At 38.5% G+C, this 13,085-nt stretch overlaps 1 protein-coding gene, 1 long non-coding RNA gene and 2 other non-coding genes across 4 annotated transcripts; 3 read left to right on the plus strand and 1 right to left on the minus strand.

Moving 5' to 3' along the window:
• Nucleotides 1-2,251: 2,251 nt before the first annotated feature.
• Nucleotides 2,252-4,448, plus strand: LOC133980180 (uncharacterized). The gene is made up of 6 exons (XR_009925161.1): nucleotides 2,252-2,363; nucleotides 2,716-2,813; nucleotides 2,981-3,046; nucleotides 3,800-3,893; nucleotides 4,182-4,256; nucleotides 4,346-4,448. It is a non-coding gene; the product is annotated as an uncharacterized LOC133980180 (long non-coding RNA).
• Nucleotides 3,078-3,218, plus strand: LOC133981182 (small nucleolar RNA SNORA15). Its single transcript, XR_009925248.1, has one exon. It is a non-coding gene; the product is annotated as a small nucleolar RNA SNORA15 (small nucleolar RNA).
• On the plus strand, nucleotides 3,960-4,097 carry LOC133981183 (small nucleolar RNA SNORA15). The gene has a single exon (XR_009925249.1). It is a non-coding gene; the product is annotated as a small nucleolar RNA SNORA15 (small nucleolar RNA).
• Nucleotides 4,449-4,561: 113 nt separating the features above from the next.
• Nucleotides 4,562-13,057, minus strand: LOC133980179 (phosphorylase b kinase gamma catalytic chain, skeletal muscle/heart isoform-like). The gene is made up of 10 exons (XM_062418793.1): nucleotides 12,874-13,057; nucleotides 11,146-11,286; nucleotides 10,097-10,275; nucleotides 9,814-9,868; nucleotides 9,660-9,725; nucleotides 9,382-9,545; nucleotides 8,017-8,107; nucleotides 7,652-7,805; nucleotides 7,371-7,496; nucleotides 4,562-6,812 (listed from the first exon to the last, which is right to left on the minus strand). Exons 2-10 carry the CDS (start codon nucleotides 11,226-11,228, stop codon nucleotides 6,546-6,548), a joined length of 1,185 nt encoding a protein of 394 aa, XP_062274777.1. The 5' UTR covers nucleotides 11,229-11,286; nucleotides 12,874-13,057; the 3' UTR covers nucleotides 4,562-6,545.
• Nucleotides 13,058-13,085: the final 28 nt, after the last annotated feature.

The raw sequence follows: 13,085 nt of genomic DNA on the forward strand, positions 1-13,085 counted from the left end.
AAATTGATTGCTTGTTCGACAGAGGGGGGGTATTGACTGACAGCCAGTATCCAGACTGAACTTTCAGATCAACCTGTGTGACCTGAAACTTCAGGCTGCCGTCTTTTGATCATTCCATCAGATCATTTTCCAGCACAGAGGACAGAGCCACTGAGAAAGGCTCCAAAATCCAAGGTTTTCCATGTTGTGTGTCCCCTTGGAAGTAGTCTGCAAACTCTCATGACAACAGAATCAAACACTGGGTTATAACACTGGATAATGTTGACATGAGGAAAGGCTTCCAAAATTTCACTTAGGAGTGAAAACATGTCAAATCATCCGTCAGTGACTCTTCTGTTCCAAAGAATACGTGTTTTCTTGAAGCCCTCAATTTAGTCTGAAAACTAACAACACTAAAAACACTTTACTGTTTCTGTCTTGCATGTTCTTTGACAGTGAGTAGTTAATATTTTAATATCTGCTCCCTACAATTTGTGAGGAAAGTTTAATTTGAAGAAACTCTGTGTTGACACCACTATGATGTATTTCAATCTGTGGGGTGAATTTGTGGCAGGGTCTGGATATGGAGCTAAAATAACATAGACACACAAAGTTAAAAAAGATACACATTATATTTATATATAAATGTGCTTTTAAGAGGTGTATGGATGAGGAAGGGTTGTGTGAACTTTTAAAGTTTTATTTTACTGGATATTTGGGTTTGATATATTGATATATTGAGCTAATTTAATTGGTCAAATATATCTAACCATTCACCCTACAGGCTGAACTACATATACTCTTCATATTGGGGCCAACACAGTTTCTTTAAATTAAACTTTCCTCTTAGATTATAAGCCCCTTCTTTGTCAAAGAACATGAAAGACAGAAACAGCACATTGTTTTTAGTGTTGTTAGTTTTCAGACAAAATTGAAGGGCTTCAAGAAAAGGCCAGGTCAGATAAATCAGGCCAGTTTTGCACAACATTACCATCAGTGCACTGCTCAGAAAGAGGGGAGTGCTTCTCTTCAAGAAACTTTATTTTCAGTTCAAACACATCCTGTTGAAAGTCCCCTTATTTCACTCTGGTACAACAGCTGTATCTGCATCACGTCTTTCACACAGAATGGCAAAACACTTGAAGTTGAGTGCTTTTCCCCTTTAATATAATAAACATCTTTCACAGCCACATTCATGACTTCATGCAGTTCTGGTGACAGATGTAAGAAACAGCGTGTCCACTTGGCGTCTGGCGCCCTCTCTTGAATCTATCTGACAACACCAGGATGTTTTCCTGTTGTTCATGCAGCCCTGCCTGTGCAAACACCTGTACAGTATTTCCAATCAACACCTTTTCCAGTAATGTAATCAGCAAGGCAGTGCATTACATTATCTGCAATTGTTTTCATGGCAAGCTCCTTGCAAAACAATAGATCATTGTCGTAAAGTAGGTGGCCAACAAGAGAGATGCATTTTTGTCATTTTGCTGGGGATGATCCAGCCTCAAATCGCCTACTGCTAAGGCCTTAAATGTCTGTAAAGCTACAAGAGATCAACGAAAAGTTAATCCAATTCTAAAATAAAAATATAAATATATAAGTATGTAAACACACTCAAATACAGATGAAAATAATAGTATAAGCATTTGGGATTTTGACTTTAACGAAGAGGATTTTTGCAATATTGCAGAACTTATCTTGGAACAATCAAATACTTTTAAAAACATAAACTAAATATATGACAAACTAGAAATATAAACAACCAGCGAAGCATAAGAATTATGTTCAAGAGCTCATATTGGACAAGAGACCAGTCAACTTGTAGGAATATAACATATAGTATAATTCTATATATTGAGATTATGTGGGAAAGTTGAGAGGTTTTATTTTATTTTATATTATATTTTTCACATTTATAGATATAGATATATTTTTTAAACTGGTCTGATATATTGTCACATGTCCAGTCCAGATGGTGGCGGTAATGCAGTTTAAGGTGTTTCCTTTGCTATTAAACTTTAGAGGACTAGATGGTAACCCTAGATTTGTAAAACTCTCGCGAGATTTCCACGCCTTGTTCCTTTATTGAGGGTGTTGTTTGTCTTTATACTAAATAATAATGTTTTTATGAATGCTGTGGTTAAGATTTGTTAGGTTTAGACACTTTAGTGGGGTTTGAAAAGATCATGGCTTGTGTTAATTTATTACTCTCGCGAGATTTTACGCAAATATATGGTCCCCCCCCCTCCCCCTCCGGCACGACCCATGAAGAAGAAGATGAAGCTAGTTGTTAGGAGCACGCTGACCCACAGAGAGCATAAAATGTCGACTATGTTTACTTTAAAGCCGTATCTGGGTCATAACAGGAGCCAGCAGGATAAAATGTGAGTTTTCATACATGCTTGTCAGGATAATTACCTTTGTTTTTCTTGCAGGTGTTTTAGCTTTAGCTTTAGCATGCTGTGGAAAGCATGTGCTGCAACACATGTGGCAGTGTTGGTTGTAGTTTTTTAGTCAGCTAAACTTAAACTTATAGCTTTTATCTATTTAACATTACGATGCTTATGCTGGTTATTAACAACCTCGGATATATATGAATGTGATTAGGATGAACAAGGCTTCTCATACTATTTTAAATCATGATAGCCTGAAGAAGTAAATAGAGAAATTACAAACGCATGAAAGTGGGAAATATGCTATTGATGGATTAAATGCTTGTTTTTTGTGTGACTGTAGCGCTGGATGACATTAGAGGAGATGGCCTGACCTCCAACCCTCTCCATAATGGAGAATAATGGCCTACCCAGAAACAGGCAGATCTTCTTGTTGAAGAGGTGAGAAGGATTAGATATCTGCTGTCTTTACCATACATGTTTCCCATTATACTGGAAGTTATACATAAATAATAGGGAACGTGTGTTAATTCTTTGTCAAGTCAGCAATAATGACTAGCAGAGACGTGTTCAGAGTTTAATTGCTGTGAATTTGTTCCTCTCTGAAGGTACCAAGCAAGATGCCCTCTCTGAATGGTCGACCTTTACAGGGTCAGGAGAAGAAAAATTGAGAGGTAACTATTATTTTATAACATGTATTTGAATGCATGGCCGAATTCTGTTTTACTTTTCAAATAGTAAATGCAGTCAGACACCATGCTAAATTATACTTTTCACACACTGACTTAACAACAGGATAAGAGCACTTGTCGTGTGACTCATCCTCAAGTCAGAGTGAATACAGCAACATATGGTTACAATGAATGTGTGACACTTTTAGGGCTGTAACTATCAATTATTTTTATTATAGATTAATCTGGTGGTTACTTTCTCAATTCATTCGCTTAGTAGTTTGGTACATACAACGGTGACAAATGTCCATCGCAGTTTGTCAAACCCCAAGGTGACGTCCTCAAATGTACAAGCCAAATTTATTCAGTTTACTGTCACGTAAGAGTTAAGAAACCAGAAAATGTTGACACTTATAATTCTGAAATCTTTTTGTTTTAAAAAAATGACTCAAAATAGTCTGCAATTTATTTAATACTTGGTAACTAATTTATTAATCGTTGAGACTCTTAACACGTGATTCTGCTAACAGGGCTGCAACTGACTAAAATTTACATTAAGTCATGCAGCCAAAGTTTTTTAGACATTTTGTTCAGGTAATCATTAAGTCAGCAACAAATTCTCATCACTCCACTTTACTGTTAAAACAGTATGTTAGGTGAACTCTGTTATGTTTTATGTGTGTTTAATCAACCTATTACAGTATGTTATCAGGCAAATTCAGCTCATAGCCTCTTTTGATTCTTTTTTTGTTCCAGCACAAAAAGACATACATTTATGGTGAGGACAATGAACCAAAGAAAACAAGCTGCTAGGACTTTCTTCCAGGCCGTGAAGAATGGCCTGAGGATGGTACGTTTGTCATGCAAAGACATGCAAGATCATTATTGTATATAAAAACATGAAAGTAGCACTGAGGCATGGAAGAATTCTGTACCAGCTGGTTTGTGGTGGATACAGTCAGACACCATGCAAAAGTATCGTCTCATTTCTATTAAAATGACCGGATGAGTGCTTGCCTCAGTCTCATCCGACTGGACAGGAATGAGTACAATTATGCACTTTGAAATTGAAGACACTGCTCTGCCAGCATTCCTGTTTTGTCTTGTAATAATTATTCTCGCCTGCTAAATGTTTCAGGGGATCCAAAAGCCATTCTGAAGCAGAACTGCAAACAACTATTAAGGGAGCAGAGAAAAAAAACTTTCATTCTTGGTAAGAACATGAAAATTAACAGTCATTCAGATTAATGTCACACTTTGTGATGTGCTTATAACAGATTTTTCTTTCTTTTTCACCCACAGCACCGTGATGGAATAGAAAGCTGAATACTGCAGGCTGCCTTCAAATGTTTTATACTTCAGAGATGTGAACGTATCTCACTTCTTTTTATTTGTAATAAACTTGTAACTATCTTCACAATTGCTTGTGTGTATTTGATTTCTAATTTTAGCCTACAGATGTTGGAGAAACACAAATACATTTAATTGGTACTTTTTACACAAATAACAAGGCTTGGGTGTGAAATGCAAGTTTTAATAAATAAAGCCATGACATACAATTCATTCAAAGTGCTAAAATCTTTAAAACTTCCAGTGAAGTTGTCAGTACAGTACAATACATCATGCATATTGACCAAATATCTAAGTCTAATGTAATTTCAAGTATGCAGGTTCTCTCATTTTCCTGTCAGACAAATGTAAAGTTTTATTTTGCTTTGGCTTCTGTAAAGAGCCAATTATTCACAGTTCTGCAAAGAGTAACCTGTATTTTTTTTTCTTTTTACATATTTGGCATTTCTGTTTTATTTGATGGTGATTGTAGAGAGACAAAAGGCTGGGAGTAGGGAAGGGACAACATGCAGAAAAGGGCCCGGACTGGATTCTAGGCCACTGTGGTTAAGGACCCAACTTTGATGGATGGTATATTCTCTACCAGATGGCCTACCAGGGCTCCCCACATCCATCCATCTTTACCACTTATCGTCTAAAAGGTCACGGGGGAACTGGAGCCAATCTCTGCTGACATTGGGTGAGAGGCGGGGAACACCCTGTACAGGTCACCAGTCAATCACAGGGCTCACATATAGAGACAGACAACCATTCACACCCAGGGGCAATTAGGGGCTACCAATTAACTTAAACTTCATGTTTTAATCTGTGGGAGGAAGCTGGAGCACCCCCAAAGGTACAAGGGGAACATGCAAACTCCACACAGAAGGGCTCCAGCAGGCCGGTGGATCCAAAGCAGAACCTTCTTGCTGTTAGGCTACAATGCTAACCACTGCACCACCATATCTAATCAATTAATATGAATATGATAAATCACATTTTCAATCTACATATATTTGCATTTTTAACAACATATTTTAAATTAGTTAATATCTCCCACTTGGACAAATTAATGTTATGAATGAAAGCCCCAGATGACTGAGAGATAAAAGTGGATACAGTGTTTCCAACCTATTAAATAAGAACAGTGCTGCGTACTGTTAAACAGTTAGTCTCTGATAATATCAGTGACTGCCAGCATCAAGAAAACAATTATGCAGTTTTAAGAAAAGAGTTTCACCTTTTTTATCTCTTTAAAAAAAAAAAACATTATCTGTTATTTTAACAGTAATTTGATGTACCATTAGGACAAGTGAAGGTAAAATGTTAAACAGTGAATTATATTCTCTGTGGTATTCCTGTAGATGTTTTGTTTTCCACTGCAGGTCTTGAGGTAAAACATTTGCACAGTGCATTATACTAATTTTTGTAGGAGAAAATGGGGAAGGGTACGAAAAAGCCACACTGAGCAGAGGTGTCTCCAAATTAAAGGTATACTACACAGGATTTTCCTAAAAACAAAACAATGTTTAGACTCATACATCACTACGACCCACTAGAAGTGTAAGGTGGTGTATTCATCTGCAGGGACTCTGCCTGTAATTTCTTATTTTCTTATAATTTACGTCTCTGGCTATCAACCTTTGGGCAGTGGGTCTGTAGCCCTCAGCCAGTAACAGCGTGCAGAGTGGGAGGTTGGGACTTTTAGCACAGTGACCAGATTACAGTACTGTCTCCGTCTCTCTCCTCTGCTCAACTCTGCTCTCTGTCTGTGTGTCATGGATGTAAAAAGAGCTGCAGGTCTGTGGTCGGGGCTGAGCTACACACACAAAGCAGAGAGGCCATAGCAGACAGGATCGAGCAATGCTGCATCTCCCCGCAGCATTGTGTGAAGGCGTGTGCGTGTTTATTTGTGCCTCAGATCATATCCGCTGTGAAATATAATGTTTTATCTGATTCACAACTTTTTTCTTGCCAGTGCCATTTGTTCCCTTCATACACACTGTAGCTCGCTCAACCATTGATGCTCACTCTCTCTTTTCCTCTCCCTCATTCATTGAGCCAGGGAGGAGGGACCAACTTTGAATACTGTGTGTTTAAACACACCAACCAAGAAATCCTGCATAGTATACCTTTAAGCTCCAACAGACGCGCCCTGAGGAACGACTGTTTATTACCAGATGCTGTGGGCTGGCTCGTCTGCCTCGGCAGCTATAGACAGCAGGATGGTTTTGGGAGTGTTCTCGAAAAGTGCTGCTCTGTTCTGAGTTTGGCCCTTCTTGACCCAGTGGCCGTAGATCTTGAATGCACATGCATCAATGAGCTTGCGGATGGGCTTCACAGCATATGGGTCACTCTTGATCACCTCCTTAGTAACAGGCTTGGCTCGGCGATAGTTGCAGTAGATTCTCATTGTGGCAAGCACGGTCATGCAAATGACCTGATGGAGAAAATTTAGTAAAGGGTTACTGATGTCTTTAAGTATGAAATGTGTACATGTTGACAAAGTAAATTTTACCATCTCATTTGAGAACCTGTATGACCATACTGGTAGTTTCTAATGTTAAAGATAATATACTACATTTTATTTAAATCACTGACGACAAGTTTAAGTATACCATAATGTTTTGGGATTGATATCCCACCTTCAAGGCAGCCGCACATAGACCCCTTTTTATGTGGCCAAAATTAAATAAGACATTATGAAATATACAATATAATCATATAAATAAATACAGAAAAATACAAACAAGTTAATAAAATGTAAAATAATTCTAATTCAGTTCTCAGTTCAGTGGTTTAAGATAGATAATCTGTCACTTTGAATATTTCTTTGTGGGTATTTTAATCAAGATTTTCAGTTTTTTCCAGCTGTAGTATTACATTTGCAGTCTCGACTAATGTCTTAGTCTTATAGTTTGTCTTATGGATATGGGCATTTTCAAGTGGACATCTTTGACACATCGGAGAGTTAAAAACAAAATCTTTAACACCTCACCTTGAAACGCCTGTACGGGGTGAATTGTCGTACTTCATTCACCACATACTGTGAGAAGAATGAATGGTTGAGAACATCTTTAGCTGTGAAACGCTGCTTCGGGTCCACCACCAACATCCGAGAGATCTGAGAAAACCATAAAGAGTGTATGTTATGTGATGATGTGTGATTAAAACTTCACTGCAGCTTTAAAATACACGATGAATATTTGAAGCCGTATTGTCCAAAGTGCATTTATTGCTGTGTGTGACTTTAAAACAAGTTGAGATAAAATATCCTACCAAATCTTTAACAGTATCTGAGCGGTCCTCCCACTCTGGAGATGAGAAGTCATATTTTCCCGCCAAGATCATACGCAGCATCAGCATCTGCTTCCTGTGCCAGAAGGGTGGAGAGCCTGCGAGCAGCGTGTACATGATCACACCTGAACTCCATCTGCAGGGTGGATGAGCCAGAGAACAGGCTTATAAAACAGGTTCACTTTGTGTGGAGATCATAAATAAGACAACATGAGCTTACGTATTAGGCCATCTATAATAACTTTTGTTATTGTTAAAAAAGTACAGTTTATATACAGTATCTAATGTCCAGATGCCTTTCTACTGTGCAATAGTCTTACTCACATCTGTGCAATAGTCTTACTCACATGTCCACAGGAGTACCATATCCTATATGTCCTGGGTCCATGGAGCACTCAATGATCTCAGGTGCAAGATAACCAGGAGTCCCACACACCTCTGAATTAAAGACAAGATCCAGATAGAAACAGACTTTTACTATTAAAAAAATTGAGCATGTTTCTTGTGAAGATTCTGGGCTTTTTTTTGGTGAACTGTCAAACCTCAAACTTGCAAAGCTTTAAAAACACGTGTTCAGCACTTTTGCCCTGGCTGCAAGGTTTATAAAGGAGGTTAAGTTTAAGAGGGTAAAGTTTAACACATGCATGTAAAATTAGACTCAAGCACACTGAATGAAGGCTGTTTCTCAGAGTGCACTTTAATCTGATGATACTTTAATCTGATGCTGGAAGAAAAGATTACTGTCTATATCGGGCAGAATATTACTCAAATAAATTTATAAAACCTAAAATTATTTTTTTTAAAGATATAGGCAGTATATTTGATCATTTTTCTTCATTGTAGTTTAATATAGATACATTGTTTCAATCTTTTTTTGTTTGTTCAATAGTCCCAGTGAAGAAAACAGGCACACAGTTTACTATCATGTATAACAAAGAAAAGCATTAACTCATCAAATGTGAGAAGCTGAGAAAAGTCACAAAACATTTTCACCTCCCCATGTGAACATTAATAACAACATACAGACCATGTCTGCTTTGTTGACATTTGTTTGGGGTTTACTGTTACTGTGTGCATGCCATACCGCCATTTTACATGCTGAAATATATCTACAGCCTAATGCACGATGTCTAACATCCATGTTAAATCTTTACACCCTAAGAAGAGAAATTAAATGATGATGCACTCTTCTATTAGACCTTTGACTTGCCAGTTCCCACTGCTGGTGATCTGGTGCTCTCTGAGAAGTCAAAGTGTCTATTTGAAAGGTCAGTGTGCTCCGAGTAACCGGGAGTACAGTAAATAGATCTGAGTGTCCTTTTCCATCTTAACCTTTGTAAGAGTGGCTGAGAGAGATGGAAGCGTGTTGCGCAACCGGATTCTCCGCTGACCAGCAGCAGCAGCTGCTGTCACAGCACTGAAGGCTGTAAACATAGAAACTTTATTAGAGCAAGTCCTCAGCTGAATGTGCTGAAGTCTGCTGTGCCTACGTTGAGTTATCTGTCAATATTGTTTTGATATGTGAGTTTAGATCTTTAGAAGCAGCGCTGGATTTTAATCATATCAGTGTTTTTCAGGCAGAGAAAGAAAGATTTGGGTCACCTTTGGATTTTTTCAACCATGTCCTTCTTAGATGGCCTTTCATTTATATCAACTATTTTAAAATATGTAATACTTTTTACAGGTTGGTTTAAATGCAAGTTACCACAAACCTTTGAGCCTCTCTCCCTCCTGGACTTGCACAGAGAAGCCAAAGTCGGTGAGTTTGATGTTCATATTGTCATCCAGGAGGATGTTCTCAGGCTTCAGGTCCCTGTGGACAATGTTCTGGTCGTGGAGGAACTGGACCACCTCCATCAGAGCACGCATGATATTCCTAAAACGGACACACACCACAAACTCTTGACTCTTTAAAAAGCAGAATAATTCCTTGCTTTCATATTTGTTAAGAAGGAAAAAGTCCATAAAGTGATGTAAGATGCTCACTCACCTGGTTTCCTTTTCACTCAGGGTAACCTTCTCTGTGAGGTAGTCAAAAAGTTCACCTCTCTTCATCCTGGTGAGTAAAACATTTTCAGTGAATTTCCGTCTGCTGGTGAGTATAAAAACGTGTGTAAATGTAAAACTTGAGATTATAAACGTACAGATCAAAAACTAGAAAGAAGAAGGCGCTGGACTCGTAGCAGTCTTTCAGCTGTACTGAAGAGGAGAGACATTTGAGGAGATTTGTCAGTACTGAATCAAGACAGGAACAGTAGATATTGTATTGTACATCAGTAGAGGGCAAAGGTCAACACTCTTTGAGCAGGTTAGAGGGACGGAGGCCAAACAAACCTATTGTGCTATGTGCGAGAAGCTGTAAATTTCACAGGACTGTTCATTCCAATGAACTAATGAATGGGTGTTTTAACTCAAAACTGTGCTTACTGATGTTGTCCTGTCCGTAGACTTTCTTCAGGATATCAATCTCCTTCTCTGTTGCCTCTCGGATCTCCTCGATCTCTTCTGAGGTCATCTTGTCCGAGGGTGTGATGTCAATGATCTTCACTGCATAATCCTGAGATGACCGCTTGTCGACACAACGACGCACCACACTGCTCACTCCCCTGAGGAAGAGAAAACACCTCAGCGTTCTTATGAAAGAGCTGTTCATGTTTGTACAGCTGAGCGAAGAGAAGAAAACATGTTTGTGTGCTTTACTCAGGAGTTTCTGTGAATACTGATGGATGTCATGTTCAATAATCAAAGTGGGTTTTTTTTTGCATGATACATGTTTTTCTCCTGAATACTGCTCAGATCTTTTCAGTTTCATCCTGTTTCCTTTTATTTATTTTTCTCAGTAACTTCAGAACAAGTCTGAGCATAAATTCAAAGATCATAAACTCATCATTGTATTTATTTTTTGCTCTATTTCAGAGGATAATCCGGGGCCTACTGAGCAGAATTTCCTCCCCCTGTTTGTGAAGCTGACTGAGCCATGTGAAGAATACTAGCAGGAGGAACACATTGTCCATCCACACATCCGGTGACCTCATGACCTGCATGTGAGAAAGGGAGTGAAATTACGCAATCCACCGGGGCTCTGGCCAATCCCGAGTGGCTCTCCACACTGAACCTTTGTCCAAAACACGCTCAAGTTAATGAATGCATTCTCCTCGGACACTGCGCCTTATGTAACCCCACTACTGTCCGACAGATGGTGGGGAATGACAATAAGCGAGCTCTGGCACTGCTGACATCTCCCAGGGTCTTCTGGGAAACTACTCTGTGGAATTTCTGTAAAGTCATAGCATAGGCTTCATAAATCATCTAATATGAGCTGTAATCTATTGTCTTTCATGTGGATTTTAAGAGCACCAATAAAAAAAATTGTGTTTTTGAAGCGCTGGCCAACCTCAATGGGACTTAATTGGTTAAAGAAATCAATAAATTAAATGTTTGCAGTGTATATTAAGCTGTGTGCTTCTTCAACATACCTTCCCAGAATCTCCTTGGGATCATATTTGTCATAGAACTCCTGGGCTCCCACCCAGTCAGGGATTTCCTCCTCTTTGGTCATGATTGAGTGATGCTGGATCACCACCAAGGCAACAAAACTGCTTTCAGCTCACAACAGGCTGCCGACAGACAAAGACAGTTTGTTTAGTAGAGTGAACGAGCTTCTCACTGACACAATCAGGGCAACTTTAGGTGTGACAATCTCATCAGAGTTGGTTGAGCTATGCCATGCAGTGCTGTGATATTTTGTGCAGACGTTCATGGTCCTGTTAGGATAATCCGACCGACTTTAGTAGGAGGATTTGCTCTATGTGCAGAGTTTGAGAATAGGAGGCTGTTTTACATTCATCTGCTAAAGGAGGAAAGTTTCTCTGCGCTCACTTTAAATCTCAGTTTACAGCTCGTACCTACGAGAATGATTTCTGATATCACGACTAGTTTGGCGAAACCTGAAGCTTCCCCTTCACTAATACTGAGAACGGACTTTACAGTGAAGGACCAGATGTCTCAGGTTCAGCAGTTAAACTTTTGAAATGAAAAAAAATTATTACTATTTCAGACACAGTATTATACAAAGCCAAGTATTTTCTACATTTATTCTAAAAACATGTTTGGAAGTTCTGAATGAAATTTGACAGCTTATCATGACTTTTAGTACACATATTCATGCCTCCCTCTATGGATTGGTATGATTTTGATCAGAGATAAAACATTCTTGGGTCACAGGGGATCAAAATCATACCAATCCATCTAGAGGAAGGCATGAATATTTGTTGTGTTTTACTTTTTACTAAATAAAGGATCTTCTTCCACCACTTGTGAACTGAAAGTGGTAACTAAGCAACTGATCCTCCACCACACAAACATGCTCTCTGCTCTTGTTAAACTGTGTAGCTGGCCCAAAGCTGGTTGTATTACAGATACTATTTTAAATGCTCAAGAGACAGTAGTCTACACTTACTGAACACTGTCATTTAAAAAAGATGAACTGTTTTCTGTATCACCAGCTTTGCTTAAATCCAATGAAGCTCATTAAAATCATAGCAGATGTAAAGATTTCTGACTTGTTTTAATATCTACAGTCCAGCTTAAGAGCCTGACATAATGCTAAAAACAATGAACAAACTTGTCTGACCTGATAGATATACAGCACATAGACTGAAGAACACAAGCAACAGGTTTTCCTGTGGTTAAAATATTAAATAAATCAATTGATCATTATTTAATAAACATTTGACACAATAGCCTTAATGTAACGCTTTAGGGGATTTTAAGATAAATATTTTAATTGGTCTGTTCCCTAACATGCTTCAATGGCACTAAAATAACATTAAATTTGATTGAATAATATCAACTCTGAATATCAGATCAGGATGACAATATTATCTTGTCTAATAAAAGGTAATGCAATTAAAACATATTTTAACAACGAAAAGTTATTTTAGATATCAGGACCATAACTGGCATTAAAACAGTAGTAAAACAAGCATAAATACAGGAACAAAACACACAATTATCTTTCAGTACCAACAAGTTATTGTCCCAGATTTAACGTCCTACCCAAATTTTCCTGAGGCGCAGACTAATAAAGCAATATGCCAAAGTGTAAACTGGAGCCCCCTCTCAACCTCTGTCACTATTTGACCTTTTGCTTGCTGCAGTAAAGCAAAGCAAATGAGGTAAAAACGCCTGCTCTGCTCACTCACCGTGTCCGGTCCCAGTCAGTCCCTGCAGTGAAGGATATCCATCATTTAACTAAAGTCTGTTCAAAGTGTAGAGAGGACAAAAAAAAGAAAAGAAAAAAAGAAGGTCCAGTCAAACTCCTCTGCTGCAGTGGCTTCGTAGGGCTGCTGCCATTGCAGAGAGTGAGCTCTAATGTCAGATGCCAAAAATAAATTACTGCTTCCCAGGAAGTACC

The sequence above is a fragment of the Scomber scombrus genome, chromosome 5 (genome assembly GCF_963691925.1).
Source record: "Scomber scombrus chromosome 5, fScoSco1.1, whole genome shotgun sequence".
NCBI classification, from domain to species: Eukaryota; Metazoa; Chordata; class Actinopteri; order Scombriformes; family Scombridae; genus Scomber; species Scomber scombrus.

Coding starts and splice junctions, on each gene's coding strand:
- LOC133980179 (XM_062418793.1), bottom strand. CDS start 11,228: ATGACCAAAGAGGAGGAAATCCCTGACTGGGTGGGAGCCCAGGAGTTC. Junction 9,726..9,813: donor TTCTTTCTAGTTTTTGATCT/GTACGTTTATAA, acceptor TTTACTCACCAG/GATGAAGAGAGGTGAACTTT. Junction 9,546..9,659: donor CTGAGTGAAAAGGAAACCAG/GTGAGTGAGCAT, acceptor TGTCCGTTTTAG/GAATATCATGCGTGCTCTGA.